The sequence below is a fragment of the Eublepharis macularius genome, chromosome 2 (assembly GCF_028583425.1).
Source record: "Eublepharis macularius isolate TG4126 chromosome 2, MPM_Emac_v1.0, whole genome shotgun sequence".
Classification (NCBI taxonomy): Eukaryota; Metazoa; Chordata; class Lepidosauria; order Squamata; family Eublepharidae; genus Eublepharis; species Eublepharis macularius.
Genome location: NC_072791.1, coordinates 117,822,434 through 117,838,976, shown reverse-complemented (window position 1 = coordinate 117,838,976; position 16,543 = coordinate 117,822,434). Strand labels below are relative to the sequence as shown.

Below are 16,543 nucleotides of genomic sequence, written 5' to 3'. Positions count from 1 at the left end.
TCCCCCAGCAGAAGGCCGGCTGGATAATTTGCCCTCTTCAACCACCATAAGTCTGGCAAAACATCTCCATCTTTCCATGGCGGAGTGGGAATTCAGACCCCAGTTCTCTCAGATTCTATTCCAACATTCTAATCACTACACAACACTGGGTCTCAATGAGGCATAAATTATGATACTGAATAACCAGAAAAGTTTCCTTGGCTACATATTTTAAATATTTAATTTTAAGAGGATCAAAAACTAAGCATCATATCTGAACTGAGGCAGCGGCCCGCTGCGGCACAGAGCAGCCCAGCCTGGTAGCTTGCTGTGGCACAGGGCCACCTGGTCCGCTGTGACATGGGCCGGCCCACCCCACGGCGGTCCAGCCCATGGCGGCCTGGCCTGGCCCCTGCTGCTAGAGCTTTTATTCTTATACAATGGGCTCTGCCGCTAGTTTTATTATATTTATTATGTATTGTTTGTTTTGGTTGTAACCCATCCTGAGCCTGCTTCTGGAAGGATGGGCTGAATATCTAATATAATAAATAAATAATAAAATAATAAACAGGGAGGGATTCTCTGCTGTAACTCTGATTTAATTATTCCTCATTTTCTTGAAAAAAGGTGGTTTTGGGGATTCCAAACAGGCAGACGTGAATATTCTAGACTACATTCTAGATGAATAGAAATCCAAACAGAAAAAGATTAAATTATTTTAGATTGGGCTATGCAGTATGTTGCTTTTTTTATCCTTGAGCATGTGCTCTGTCCTAATTCAGGTATGTCAAGAGTCTACTTTTATTTTTTTTTAAAGGTCATCTAGTTTATCTAGTGGTTTGGTAGAAGATAATTGACCGTTTGATTTTTTTCTCTCACCACTCAGACTTTTGAAGGTATTTCAGTGACAAGACTGGAGGACATGAAAAAAGCCTTATGGTGACTGACTGCTCTGGCACTGGCAGCAGGGAGCAGCTCTTCTTTTCTGAAGGGATCTAGGGTTCCAGAAGTCAGTCTCTCAGGTAAGGACAGGTAAGATGGCTTACAAGCTTTTCTGATGAGTTTCTTCATGGTATAAGTGTTCCACGAAGGAGGGGAAACTTAAGAGGGCCGCTTTTGTTTGTAGACCTCTAACATTCAAGTTACTTAAATGGTAATAAAGCTTAAATTTATTGTACCCACTTCTTTTTCTCCTTTAAGCTCATAGGGTGTTTTGCAGCTCTTTAAAAATAATTTAAAAGTTCATATTTGTTTCCTACTCAACTGTGGTGCCATCTATTTTCCTGTTTTCTCTATTTTTGTATGTTTTTATCGTATTTGCTTATCTCTGACCTCATCCTCAAATGAGATCCCCTCCCACCCAGTTTTAGGCATCATGCAGCTTGAAGCCCTGCGTGTAACCATGTGTTAGGAATGTAGACATGTCCAGCGTTCAATACTCTTTGCTTGACCCTCTGTTTTTCAAAGCAATAATGTATTCTGTTACAGCTTAACATATCACCTGCTAAAGTCTTTCTTTACAAAATGTCATTGCAATAGTTGCCACATTAACAGATTCACCTTTCTTTTTTATAACAGCAAAGTTTAATTTTAAATTACTGCAATAGTAGTGGACTTGGTTGGGATACTAGGGCACATGTTCATCAGTGATCACTAGGTGTTTGGGGGAAAGTTTTCTTGACATCATTGTTTTTAAAAAAGGATTAGAGAAGACCATGAAGGATAAGTCTGTCAACAGTTTTGGTAGCCGTAATGTAGCTTAGGTATTGAGAGCCCATATTATGTTATGTTGGTATTTGCTGGAAAAAAACAGTAAGCGGCCCTTTCTGTTTTGCCTTGTTTCTGAGCTTTCCACAAGCACCTGGTTGGCCCTGAGGTCTAATATAGCGTGGCATTTCTTTTCAGTTCATTTAGGTAGAATAGGAACCAAAGTGCTTCCTGAACAAAATCCTGTTATGAGGATGAGGCAAGAAATAACTGTAACCCTTGTTGAGTCTTTGGAATAGAAGGGACAATACATCTAAATGAATTGTGTGGGTATTTGTGTGCGTTTTATAATTCAATAAACTAACCTCCACGTTTTCCCTCCTGGTAATTCTAGACAATCCAATGGCTGACCAAAGAATGGATATTTCTTCTACAATCAGTGATTTTATGTCACCAGGTCCTACTGACCTAATCTCTAGTTCTCTTAGCACTTCAGGAATGGATTGTAACAGGAAAAGGAAAGGAAGTTCTACTGATTATCAGTAAGTGTATTGTCCATTAATATTATTCTTTAGATATTTCTTTTCTTCACATTGCAGCTTTACTTAGTTGTTCTGTGGGCTGGACTTCATGCCAGCAGAAGGCAGAGGGGATTTCCCCCCTGCTTTTCCCCAGGACCCACCTTTGAGACCTGAAGAAGTGATGCCAAAGAGTGGGGTAATGTTGAACTAAAAGCTGTGCAAAACGGGTGCTGCAGTGAGGAGGAGGAAGCAGTTGAAAAATTGACCCTTTTGCCTGAATGAAGCTTCTACTGCTGGTGGAAGGCTTTTTTCAGTAGCAAAAAAAGAGGCATGGGATCCAACCCTATGTTTTTAGCGCAAGCAGACAGTCTTGCTTAACCTGTAAAAGTAGCATAACTACAAATATAGCATCCTTTGGGGAGAGTTGGGCCTCAAGTGACAATGAGCACACTTTGCACATACCTTGTTTGTTTTGTGAAAATTGTTCCAGCCCTCCTCCCCCTCCAAATTTGCTTTTATTAGGAGAAAATTGTGAAAAGCAGTACTAAATATTTGGTACGTTACTTTTTATTCATATGTTGAAATGAAGCTAAAAACATAATGCAATTCTTTATTCTCTGTTCTGTGTTTCCCAATCAGAATTGGCTCTACAGGGTTACACTCTTTAAATGTTAATACATTTTAAAATGTGGAATGGAAATGCAAACATCAACTTCCTAAAGGAACATGAGCTGAGGATGGATGCTGCTCCTTTTCTGATGTTCACTTGGTAGTAAACCTGGGGCTGTTGCCTTGTAATGTGTGAGAAAGCCCTTAACAAATGTGGGTCCCAGTCTAGATCAATTGAATCATGCTTTAGATATTGTTAGGACAAGTTAGTTGGTTTCATGGGATATGTAGTGTAGTTCTGAAGAGTGGGAGGATTTGACTCCAGTGGGACCTTGGAGACCAACTAGATTTTCAGGTTATAGGCTTTAGAGAGTCAAAGCTCCCTTTGCCAGATAAAAGTAGAAGGGGAGATCCCTGAGCCTTTATGTGCCAGTCAGGAGGGGTATTGCTAAAAAGGGAGTTAGGATGTAAAGGCACAATGTTGCAGTGCAGCTTGATTAGAGCAGAAATAGCATCAGTATTGAGATAAGAATCTTATGTTTCTATTCAGCCCCAGGAGTTCCATTGTTTTGGATTTGTAAATGAACTCAAATTCAGCAATCTCATATTGTAATTTGCCCTTAGAGCGTCTTTATTTGGGGACAACTACTTTTAGGTCAGCAATGGAATGTCCTGAAAGATTAAAAAGTTTGCCCTCCCACTGGTTTTTGAGTGTCCATTTATTCTTTTGTGTAGGGACTGACCTGTTAGTCCAATGTAGAGAGTGGAAGGGCATTACTGACACTTGATAGCATATATGAACATTGGAAGATGAACAAATGAATGAACCTGAGATGATATAAGTAGTGTTATTAGGTCCAGTGATTGTGTTGTTGGGTGAATATGGGGACAGAGTTGACACCCCTTCTACCTTCTGACTGGAATATAAAAGCTCACGGATATCCACTCCTGTTTATATCTGAAGAAGAAAGCTTTGAATCTCAAAAGCTTATAATCTGCAAATCTTGTTGGTCTCTGAAGTACCACTGGACTCATACCCTGCTGTTCTACTGCAGATCAACATGGCTATCTACCTGAAACTTTCTGGAGAGTAAGACCATTGAATAGACATGAGTTGGATTCTGAGTTTAGGATTATACTCTTAAGTGCAGCTGAGTTCTTCTGTTCTGAGGCTAAAATCTATAACTAATGTTGTAGATATATCATTACTTCTCTACAATACATGTATTAGACACTTTTTTGGAGGGGGTTAATTAATTTTTTTAAAGAAGAATATATTAGGTAACTAAGTCTTTAATCCTGTACACACACTTGTGGAGGAAAGGCTGATTTAGCATTTATAGGATCATAGAATACTTTCTCAGATACTAAATTGCACTTAACATGACTGTAGATCTGCCCTGAGATATTTGGAGGAAGGGGAGAGTAACAATGTATAGATCATTAGAATTCAAGATGTGTCATTGTGAGCCACTGTCTTCCCTCAGTATACTGTATAATATTTTCTCTCTTTTCAGACTTGATGGCTTTTCTTTTGAGTAAGTACAAAAATTGGGAGAGAAAATTCTACTACACCTCATATACAAACAACTCGAGAGATCTTGTTGAAGTTTATTAAATGCTGTTTGTTTAGCTAGTGGGCTACAGAGTATAAACAGATGAAATACCTTTTAAAAATACCCGGGAAAATATAATCCAAAATATGCAATTACTTTAAAAAACAGACCATAAAATGTTATGCATTCTGCTATTTCAATTCTGTTACCCATTATATCAGTGAACAATTTCAACATATAAAATAGGTTTCCACGGATATGGAAGCTATGAGCATTGGAAATTCCTGGAGTACAGCAGTCCAGATTATATCCAGAGCATCCTAAGCACAGCTATAGGCCTATTCAGATTTATTCAAACCCTCCTGTTTTGGGAAGAGGGGGTATCACCTGTGGACTTAAGTTGTGCAAATACAGTTTTGTTAACAGTTTCTCTTAATTTCACCATAGCTCTATGCAATATTATCTCAAGTTAATACTTTGTTTATTTTTAGAGAATAAAATTAGTTGGGTTGAATCCAACCTGTTGTGTTAGTTTTTTAAATAAACCAGAAATGTTCAACTTTCCAGCAGTTGCATTTTTCCTTTAGTGTTTTCTTCTAATGTCTTAACAGTATAGTGTGAATATAGACTTTATGTAATAGTATAGTAAGTTTATAGCAACTTACTATACAAGCAAGCATTCATACATTAAATCTAGGATTTTTGAAAATGGAACAGTTCCATATATGTTTCATACTCTGATAATTGTACAAGCATTCGGGATACAGAAATGCCTGGATTTATAAGGAGAAACATGGCTAAAGCTAAATGTGTGATTATTTGAAGGTAATACAACAGTGAACATAATTATTCAGGTTGGTGCAAAGAAATGTGAGCTCGGAGGTACTTACAGACACAGATGTTTTCTGCCATCCTACTTTCTCCAAAAATCCCCTCAGACCTTTAAAAAGTTGCTGCTGAAAGTCATGGGACCCATGTGAATAAAAGACCACACAGCTCAGGGGGATTCAACAAGGAGAGGGAATTGGCAAAATTGTTCCTTCTTGCTCTTCTCTCTGCAATATTTCTGTTGGTGTAAGAATCTGCACTGGGCAATTGCACCATGTCCCCATCTTCACTGTAGTTTACTGGGGTGTATGGCTTTTTGTCCACTCCATATAGATCTCATGACCACCAGCACCAGCTTCTCAGAGATCTTGGTGGTTGCCCTGGAAAGGGAGAAGCAAGAAAATTCTGTGTCAGTGCTTTCTGCTTTTATTTTGTTGGATCCAACCTGTTGTCTTTTATTTGGTATTTCAGGAAGGTTTTCTGTGATGTAGAGTTGTTTAAGATAACAAAGAAATTGCATATTATGAAGACAGAAGCTGGGGGACTTTGAAAAGTTGCAAGGAAATTTGGAAAAACTCACCCAGATGTACCCTTTCAGAATTCTATAAACGCTCAGGACCCTGAACACTTTGATAGCATTTCCATGCTCACTCTCTTTATCACCCTTTGTTTAAGTAAATCTCAACTGCTCTCAGCTACTCGGTCCTCGTCAGACCATTTTGGTTCTCCCACTTTTCTTTTTTCTTTTAGCTAGTGTACTTTCATATTTGTCTACATATCTAAGGAGCTCTCCAACTGTGTATATAGGAAACTCTACTTTGTCTGTGGATGGCTTTGCTGCTTTTGTGATTGGCAAGATTTTCTCAGTTTGTTATTAGATATAGTGATAAAAATGTGGAAATGTGGGGTGGGTGGATTGTTCCTGCTGTCTTCCAGGCACTGAAGAACCACAATAGTGATTTTCTGAGTGAAAGCTTTGGGTGTGGTCCCCTCTTGCCTGCTCTTCCTCATCTTTTCACTCACTGTTGGTCAACAAGCACATCTTTAAGCAGTGGTTAATTTTATTTACATATTGTTATTTTGAATAAAGCAATTAAAAGAAAAAGATCTAAGAAACATAACTAACATTTATATATAAAAAACATTCGTGATATAAACTCAAAAATCAATCCCCCAAACCTCAATAACTTCTCCCCAAATCCATCCCTGGCAATACAACCCTAAGAAGAGTTAATTCACTAGACTTAGAAGGGTGCTTTGGTTTGCACTATAAATTTGGTTCTCTTGTCTACAGTGAACTCTGTTCAAAATTAAGAATTAAAAGTATATATCTGCCTTGGACTCTTTTTTATCTGTTCTTCTCTAGACTTGCAAAGATAGAATCAGTTCAGTCACAACTTCTCTTCCCCGCTGTGCACCATACAGCATACATTTTGTCAAAAACTGTTAACTGAATCAACCTCAAATGAGGATTTTTTTTCAGCTTTGACTTAAAAATGGGGGAAAGGATCTGTGTTTCTGACTTACAGAAACTCTACAACGGAGTCTGTTCCCTTGCAGTTCTTTCTCTCCTTGACTAAGGACTCAGGCAGGGAGAAGTTAATTGGCTGTGGAATCCATAATCCTAGTTTTATATAAGACAGATTTGTTAATGTATAGCTCAGTGGAGTGTGCTGCAAAAAAGAAAGTAATTCAGAGTAAGGATATGTTCTTTACTGTTCCTTTTGGTTGTAATTTTTATGAAGTTCATGCTTTTTATGACCTTAACAGCTGGATTAGAAGTGCAGAAGGAAAGGGGATTAGAAGTGCAGTTGCTCCCATGTTGGTTATACTATGTACTTTGTTCCTTAATGAATTTTCCTTCTGAAACATTTTCTTATTTATGGATATATCAATGGATTAAAAAACATAGCAAGGTTCTAAGATGGATTCAAATACTTATATGTGCACAAGAGTATTTTAGTTGTATCTAGTGAGTCTGTCTTGTTTGTTTCCAGAAGAAACTAATTTTATCCTTGTATAATACATGTATTAACTTGGAGAAATGCTTATGGATTTGGAAGGTGATAAATAGTGTCTTTTTCTGGTGTGCTTCAACCTGCTGATTGTCTTTTGTTGTTTTTTGTTTCTAGAGAAGGTATGGATACAGACAAAGATGATCAACATGGAAGGTACTTGATTGTTGCTGAATCAATTATCTATTTCAGAAATAAAAGTGTATTCAAAAGTGTATTCTGATTGTTCTAAGTGTACTTAAGGTAATTGAAGTCTGTGGGAATCCAGAGGGTATAGAAGGGCCAGGATAATCCCACTGAAGTATCAAGTCCTTATGCTAATCTTGGTGAGAAAATACCTGGTTGTGATCCTTCTGAAATTTAAGTGTTTAATGGCTGGCATCCAAAGAACAGCACATCAAATTGTGTATGCCCAAGGGGTTTTCAGTTGAAGTTTCTTGAACAACAATCCCCTGTGCCACATGGCAAACTGCTTCTGAAACAAAAGGGACTTTCAAAAGCAGATCATGGTGTGTCATTGTGGGAGTGCTTTAGCCATTGCGGTTGCATCAGAAGTATGAATAGAAATTGTGGTATTCTGGAATTGTTCTGAAGTATGGTGGTATGAAGTCTTGACTGATGTCACTTTGCTCTCCACTAGGTTGGAATACACAGATCAACAAGGCAGAATTAAAAATGCAAGGTAAAATAATTATGATTTAATTTTTTTACCTCAATTAATAATGACTGGGTTTGAGATGTGGCACGTTCAGTGCTTTTGGATATGTGCTCAGAATGGAATGTTTTAATTTTAGTTTTCATTGGGAAACTCTAGGTTGTATCCGATGCTTGTTTTCTGCCAGTGGAACATTGGATTCAACCCAGTGACTCCTGGGAAGTATTTGTATTTTAAACTGAAAGCCAGTTTTGCAGCATCTGGTTCTTACATCTATATGAATCTAGATACTACATCATACCTGACTTCAGCCTTCTGCTAGTGCAATCTTCATTCACTACTGGCAGCTTCCACCTAACAAATGCTGTGCAACCCAGGCTACTCGTCTCTTTTTGGTGTTTCCAACCTTACACGTAGCTGATAAAAACGCTCAAAACATTAGAGAAGACATTGAATTGGGGGTTAAATATGAAGTGTAAAAATAAATTGAGAGACATATTACAGCGAAATTTTGTTAAAGTACTGTGTCACAATTTTAGAGTCAGTTAACACACACAGTTAATCTTATGAAAATGACAGCTTTTGCCTGATGACTATGATAATTGTAATTCAGGAAGCAGGAAACAAGATGGCAATTCAAGTTTTGGGAGGGAGCTTGGATCCATTGTATATACTTGCAAGTTCATTGTTCACTGAGCCATCAGTCAACATCCATTTGGTCAAGGCCACTTTCATAGTTTGTGAAAGTACCAGTTTATAAGTTGTCAAATAACGTAAGCATTCCTTAAGTATAAAATGTAGCCCAAAATGAGGAAATGGCTCTCACTCTCTATAAAGGAAGGTGGTATCTTTTTGCTTATGCGTCTAAAGAAGTGAGATTTGATTCACAAAAACTTATGCTAGAATAAACATGATTGGTCTTAAAGGTGCCATTTGATTGCCGATTTTCTTTGCAGCAGCTGCACTTGAAGTTTTTTCAGAGATTAATGGCCCAGGTTTGCTGTCTGAACTAATATATTAACAGGAGTAGGGAATTCTAGGCACACACACCATGATCTGCATAGTTCCTCTTAGACTTCTTGCAGAGTCTCCTGAGTTCCATTTTCTTTTGCATTCCTCAGATTATACCATGGTTTGTATATTCAGTTACCCCCAAATTAGTTGGGACACAGTCAAGAATCTTCAGATTATCTGGCGTTCTCTTCTTCCCATTTAACTTTAGATCATGCAAGCAAAGCAAATTAAATGAAGGGTTATCTTTGGTTAACAAATCATGAAGCAGCCCCTTTATGCATTCAGTTGAGGCCCACAGTATGTCCTCTTGGCAACTAGATTTTCATAATTTATGTTTTTTCTTTCTTAGGGAAGCTCACAGTCAGATTGAAAAAAGACGTCGTGATAAGATGAACAGTTTTATTGATGAACTGGCCTCTTTAGTGCCAACATGTAATGCTATGTCCAGAAAACTAGATAAGCTTACGGTACTGAGAATGGCTGTTCAGCATATGAAGACATTACGTGGTAAGTATTAGCGTAGTTGTTACAACTACTACTAGGGCAATTACTTCTGGCACCTAGGAAATATAGTCACAAGTTAATAATACTTTATGCTTTGAGTGTTCAAGGCACTTTATGTGAATTACTGAGATAATGGGTTGTATCCTGTCACCCTGCCCTAAGGGTGGCATCTTCCAAGGCTCGTTGCACTGAAGGAATGTGGATGCAATCCAGTATTTTAAAGAGATGAGTAAGGTAGGCTAGTATTATCATTTTTTCATCCTGTAGAATGTATGGAGGGGGGCTCACATGAGAAATAATAGTCTATCAAAGGTCATCCAATGAATTTGACTGAGAAAATATTTGAATGAGGCACTTTCTAGTTTATGCTGTTAGCCACTACTAGACTTATATGATCTTATGGTAGTATTTTCATGCTGCTAAGAGGTTTGTAGTAGATACTTTTCTCATGTCAACCTTTACTCATAAAAAGGGTATCCAAGCTTTTGAGCTACCCAGATCTTTTCAACAGACAGAATTAAAAGATAGCTATGTCATAGCAGCTTTTAAAATATCTAATTGGTTTTAGAATTTCATAAGTTGGGGCCTGTGAAGAACTTAAGGGAGGGGATAAAATCATAGATATTAAGAATGCCCTCAACATTCCATGCCTCATTTTTTTTCAGACCTCATCAGGCTGTGTTTTGGAAATGGTCCCCCTCCCGCCTTTGTTAAATATATTGCATACCTAGGAAGTCCATGACTATACATATGCCCCTACTGTGTCTGTGGAGTATCCTGACGATGCATCATTCTGAGCATTAAAAGACAATAGCCTAAGCAAACTTAAATATGAGAATGACATACATTACATATAACACAACTGGATTATTCATTTTGACTTTCTCCTGCTTAAGGTGCCACAAACCCATATACTGAAGCAAACTACAAACCTGCTTTTCTATCAGATGATGAATTAAAACATCTTATTCTTAGGGTATGTGTTAATTTTAAACTTTAACCATAGAAAGTTTTAGAGTGTGAATGAGTGTATACATTTTAGTGTGAAGAAGGAAGATTCTTTAAGTATAGCAGAACTTTCTTATATGTGATGTCAACCAAAATTGTTTTCTCCAACATAATGGTTGGATATTATAAGCAAGAGCCTTGCCCTTTTTCTGTAAATGGATTTCTTCTACATAACTTTGTCTTTGAGCTACATTATGCTAACTGTACCAATCCAGAGTTGAATAGGCTTTCCAGAATCATGGAATTTCAGTGGTTTGGATCATTTAAACTGTGACCACGTCAGCACTTACGAAAACAGGATGTCCCTACCTTCTCTTCAGTGTCTGATTGTGACTAGTGTAAAGCTGATGCTGGAAATCAGGAGAGTCCTATGGGCAAAATATCTTTCAACACTGGGGGCTGCAATGAGGAGGTGGAAGAACTAGTTGAAATCACTTGCCCTACCTTTCTCTTCTGGCAGAGGAAGCATGGGAGAGCAAACAAGATGGAGAATGGTCAGTTACACCTGGTTCCCTTTCCTTAGTTAGTGCAGCTTGGCTCTTTTCTCCACAGTCAGTCTATACACCAGCTTTTCAGTGGTCACAGGACTGCTGGGGGGAGGGGGTAGAGATTCACAGTTGCCCTACACTCACTGTTCGTAGGATCCAACTCAATATAAGTGGAAGGAACAAAGAGCCACTTAAGTTGGAGAATGACTTAGGCTGAAGGCGGGCTTCTATTTCTGAGCAGAGTAGCAGGATACATGCCAGTGATCTGAAAGGATAATAAGTGAGCAGTGACCATAAAAAGTGGCCAGATGACTCATAATGCTATAATATCTTGAAGTTTACAAACATGTGCCTCCAAACTGAAAGAATAATGCAGAGGAATCTTACGGGTTTATAAAAACTGACATCATTTGGCCGACTGTTCACTCAGTCCAGCCATTGCTACTCCAAACAATGCCATCTACATGGAAGAGAATGGGGAGTCTCAGAATGCACTTGCAGTGAGAAGGGAAGGATCGGTTTGGATTCAGCCAGTATTTTTGCCCGATCTTACCTGGTTCTCCTCTCTTTTATATCCCCTGTCCTTCATGGTTTTTATCCATGCAGGTCCCATGCCATGATCCTAAGCGTAGCCTTTTTGATAGTGAGTATTTGGGGGTATATCTTGAATGAGTCTGCTCAACTTCCATGAGACACTTTTCTCCTGGCTTTCTAGTAACCCACTATAAAAAAATTACTGGTAGTAGTCCCCTGAAGGTGAGTCATCTCTGCCTTGACTTGTTTTGATGGCCTTTTCTACCCCTACTCATGAACTGCTCCTGGTAGAATGTAGGATGCTGTACAGGTTTTATTAGAACTAGAGGAGGAATTTACTTCCATTTCTCTTCTCTTTCCCCTCCCCCATTTCCCATGGCCTTTAGATCTGCTTTTCCAAGGGAAATTGAAAACAAAAATTGCATATGAAGCACAGCAAAACTGCTCATGCTCACTTTGAATAAACATATAGGCATATCTAAATGCAATCATATCAAATAAGAAATTTAGTTAAGAAGCACAGTGAATTCACCTTTACATTTTTTATACTCTCATGGTAATCAGGATTGCAATAGAATAATTTTTGTTTATTATGTGCTGATCCAATTAAGTTAAAATGCAGAATTTTTAAAAAGATGATTCTCACAAATTTTTAAAATATGTAAAAGTAATTACCTTGTTTCTCCTAATTAGGCAGCAGATGGCTTTCTCTTTGTTGTGGGTTGTGACAGGGGAAAGATACTGTTTGTTTCAGAATCGGTCTTCAAAATCCTCAACTACAGTCAGGTATTTTTTGTGATCATGTGAATTATAAAAGACCAGATGCTTGTAAAAAGAGTTTTGTTCTGCTAAATGGTGAACATAGAAGCTATGTTTGAACTTGTTCTTTTCTATTTATTTTTTGGAGTAAAATGAATTTTTTTCTTGGGTAAAAAGCTCTCTTATTTTGTTGTTAGTTCATTATTTAAAGAAACAGTATACTGAAGTAAAGAAGTATTAAGATTTCTCCTCAATACATATATCATGCCTTGTGATAATTTTTGTTTTATAACTTTGTCTCAACAGAATGATCTGATTGGTCAAAGTTTGTTTGACTACCTTCATCCTAAAGACATTGCCAAAGTTAAGGAACAGCTTTCTTCTTCTGATACTGCGCCACGAGAAAGGCTTATAGATGCAAAAAGTGAGCATGTGTGAAACTTTGTCTGCGAGAATGCGTGCGTGCATGCGTGCGTGTGTGTGTGAGAATACTAATTCACCAGTTTGGATCTGTATTTTTTTCATGCAGCTGGGCTTCCAGTTAAAACCGATATAACACCTGGGCCATCACGACTATGCTCTGGAGCAAGACGCTCATTCTTTTGTAGGATGAAATGCAACAGGCCATCTGTGAAAGTAGAAGATAAAGACTTTCCTTCCACCTGTTCCAAGAAGAAAGGTACTGATAGAATTTCTGCCAATAAGATGTTTATTTAACATCTTATTGATCACCCACTGCAATCATTTTCATTAACACTTTGCAGTGGTGGGATTGGATGGTCCTAGAGTGTGGATTTGTCCAGTAGTGTGGGATACCTTTCAGCTTGTCCAGTTTGAGAATGTGGACAGGATTCTTGGAAGTTTGAGACCTACCACCTGATTGTATGAACCTTGTCCTTCCTGGCTGCTTAAATCTGCAGTGTATGGGGGCTAGTGGACTGGGTTTAGGAGAGAGTAAATGCCTTCTTGAGAGGGTTGATGTCACCCCTGTCTTGAAGCGAGCAATGGTGTATCCACTCCTGAAAAACCCACTCTTGACTCAGGAGATTTGAATAAATGCCATCTAGTCTTACATGTACTATTCATTGTTGGTCTTCTGTGCAGTACCACATGGGACTGCACACGTGCAGGCCTGCCAATCGGAGATGTTTTGCAGCTTTTTATCCACTAGAGGGCACCTCCCCCCAGTGCATGCACAGCTTCTTCCTGCCAAAACAGCCCACGCTCTGGGAAAGATAGCACCCCCGACCCTCAGTTTCTCTTTCATCACTGATCTAAGAGGTTCTTCTGCAACACGCTCCTCTGTTCTCTTCTTGTTGTGTTGGGCCTTTCCCCCACACCTTTGATATACTTAATGGAGAAAGAAAGAGAAAGTTGAGTAAAGACATCCGTTGTCTTGTAAAAATGACTGGAAAAGCCCTTTTCAGAAGATGCACTCAGTGCAATACCAAAATGAGGAGGACTGACAGGCATTCCCTTTGCCTTGTCTGCCGGGGAGAAAGACATAGTGTGGGCTCTTGCAAACACTGTACTTCTCCCCCAAGGATCTAGCAGAAAGAGCCACTAGGTTCAAAGCTGTATTGTGGGAATGGGCTGTATCGGCATTGACCAGCCCTCCACAAAAGATTCTAAGTCCTCTTCTCTTGCAGAGCTAGCTGAGAGATTAAATCTGATGTCACCATCTTCTCCGACATCGAGAGCCCCAAGCCCTTCAGAGTTGACATTGGTGTCTTGGGTCCAAAAACTCCATTCAACTCTGGAGAATTGGAGCCTGGAGAATTGGAGCCTGTCGGATCCGACAACATCACTCTGCCTCGGGCTCTCTAAGCCACTCAGAGTCAGCTCAAATGCCTACAATCTGACAGATCTTGAAGTCGAGGGACTCTTAAGTTGTGTCAGCCAATACTACAGCTTCACTGCTCATTCAGATCTGAACAGAGATCCAAGGGAACAGAAGTACAGAATTTGGAGTTTTCAGAGCCACCAAGGAAGAAAGCCAGATCTAAGTCTTATCTTCCAAACGGAAATAGACTTCTGTCAAGGTGACTCATATCATGCTGGGATCATGTGAGGTTGAAATCATTGAGGCTTCATGTACACCTTTGGTGCGATCTAAGTCGCCATCAGTCTCTTCTTCAGAAGAAGGCGAGCTACCAAGAGCAACCCTGGAGCTGAGACATCAGGTTCAGAGGCAAGACTTATACCAACCTTGCTATACTCACAGATGGCCATCCTTGTTTTTCCAGGAAATACCTTTAGCTGATGACGTCAACGTGCGAGAACTGTTCAGGGCAGAATCATTCAGATCTGCCTTCGAAGGTGTCATGCAAACAAAATCACATTGATGCCAACCCTAAATCCTCTATGATGCTCCATTTATCTGAATCAGACCCTGAACTTTAACAGGGTGAACGGTGCCCCAGCTTACCATCTGACCTTTTGCTTATACGCTGAACAGATGCTCCGTATAGCCTAATTGCCATTGAAGGGTCTTCTACAGAACTTAAGCCAAAGGATAAAATACTCCAGCCAATATTGCCTTCCCTGTGATTGAGGGATTTGTAAAACTGATATCTTCTCTACGTGAGAAGCTAGCATCTGTGTGGCCTATGTCCAAAAGGCCAAAGAGGATAAATGCCTATTCCTGTTCACCCACCCCCCTCTATAATCTCTAGTCATGGAGGAGATGTAATCCAGACATTGACAGGACCTTCATTCCACACCTGCTGATAGAGAGGGGAAGAAACTTGATGGTCTTGGAAGAAAAATCTATACCGTGGCAGCCCTTAATATAAAGATCGCAAATTATGTAGCAATTATGGAGGGTTTACCAAATTTTCCTCTGGAGCCAGATGGCAGTGTACAACAACCATCTGCCAGAGGACTACAGAATTCTGGTAAAAGTGATCCAGGAAGAGGCACTGAGGCTGTCCAAACTGCAGATCAATGTGGGCAGGAACATGGACAATTCATCCACTAGAGTGTTGGCATTGGCTATAGCGCTTAGGAGGCATATGTGGCTTTGTTCAACAGCCTTACATATAGAAACACAGAGCAGAGTGGAGGACTTACTGTTTGAGGACCAAATACTGTTCTCCACAAAAACTGATGGCTACCTCTCACAGAAGCGAAAGGGTCAACAGACCACAAGGTCTTATGGGATCCTGCCACCATATAAACCAAGGCAGGGTACCCCCCTGTCCTCTGATAAAGATCATGCTCAGAATCCAAAACAGTTCTGACTAGAACAGGAACAGAGTGTAGTGTTTGGTGATAGGTTCAACTTTTTTTGTTCAGCATGGGGCCTTATGACCTCAGATTTATGGGTGTTAAAAATAATTGAAAATGGTTAAAAAATTGAGTTTGACAGTTTACCTCATCTACTTCCAAAGTTTACACAGGACTCTTTATCTGCTGTGGCCATATAACTGAGAGCATATTAGAGAAGTGGGCAGTTCTGCAAGTGTCTGCATCCAAATCCCAATTGGGATTTTATTCCAGGTTTTTCCTATTCTGAAAAAGGATGAGGACTTCAGACTCATAATAGACATAAGAAACCTGAATATGTTTAGGTCCACAGATTTAGAATGGTGACCCTTAACATGGTGTTACAATTACTTCCCCCCACCGTAAAAAAAGACTAATTTGAACCCTTCTAAGAGGGGCAAACTATAGGAGCAGTCCTTGATGCCTCTCTAAACAAGGCTTTTCTGCCATTGGAAAGAGCACGGAGGATACAATCCCTAGTCAGATCCTTTACAGCCTGTAGATACCAGTCAGCACTAAAAATTCAGACTCTCCTGGGTCTCATGGCAGCTACAACAGCTGTAATTCATTTAGCCAGACTGCAAATGAAGAGACTACAATGCTGATTGTTATCACTATCCAGGGGTAAATTCTCAGGATACGAAATGCAGTATACCTAGGACTGTAGTCAAATATTTACTATAATGGTAAATAGATTCACACTTGCTAGAGGGAGTTCATTTTGGTGCACCTAAGATTGAGGTCACCACAGACGCTAGAAGTGCCTCCTAGCAGATTAAAAACTGCAAAACATCTCCAGTAGGCAGTCCTGTGTGTACCCAGTCCCATGTGTGCCTGCACAGAAGATCTCAATGAACAACAATTACAGCTAATTGCAACCCTGTTTTCTTGTTCAGAATGACTGAGCAAGTGGTGATTGGGCAACTTCAGGGATTCCTGGATGAAACAGATGGTTTGCTTCTGTCCCAGTCTGGTTTCAGGCCTGGTAATCGCCTTGGTGGATGACCAGCGCCAGAAGATGGACAGAGGCAGTTGGCCCTGTTCATTCTCCTGGACTTCTCTGTAGCTTTTGATACCATCAATCATAGTGTCCTTCTGG

General features: G+C 39.5%; 1 protein-coding gene across 5 annotated transcripts in view; it reads left to right on the top strand.

The window, feature by feature from the left end:
• Positions 1 to 16,543, top strand: part of BMAL1 (basic helix-loop-helix ARNT like 1) — a 94,741-nt gene that overhangs the window by 25,863 nt on the left and 52,335 nt on the right. For 3 of the 5 annotated variants that reach the window (XM_054971483.1, XM_054971481.1, XM_054971484.1), the window contains 10 exons: positions 866 to 1,011; positions 2,081 to 2,228; positions 4,334 to 4,354; positions 7,333 to 7,371; positions 7,856 to 7,897; positions 9,234 to 9,391; positions 10,285 to 10,364; positions 12,112 to 12,204; positions 12,484 to 12,601; positions 12,707 to 12,856. In XM_054971483.1, the coding sequence (XP_054827458.1) occupies positions 2,089 to 2,228; positions 4,334 to 4,354; positions 7,333 to 7,371; positions 7,856 to 7,897; positions 9,234 to 9,391; positions 10,285 to 10,364; positions 12,112 to 12,204; positions 12,484 to 12,601; positions 12,707 to 12,856 (841 nt within the window). In that variant the 5' untranslated portion in view covers positions 866 to 1,011; positions 2,081 to 2,088. The remainder of the gene's footprint in view (positions 1 to 865; positions 1,012 to 2,080; positions 2,229 to 4,333; positions 4,355 to 7,332; positions 7,372 to 7,855; positions 7,898 to 9,233; positions 9,392 to 10,284; positions 10,365 to 12,111; positions 12,205 to 12,483; positions 12,602 to 12,706; positions 12,857 to 16,543) is intronic. The other 2 variants (XM_054971482.1, XM_054971485.1) reach the window with 2 other exon arrangements.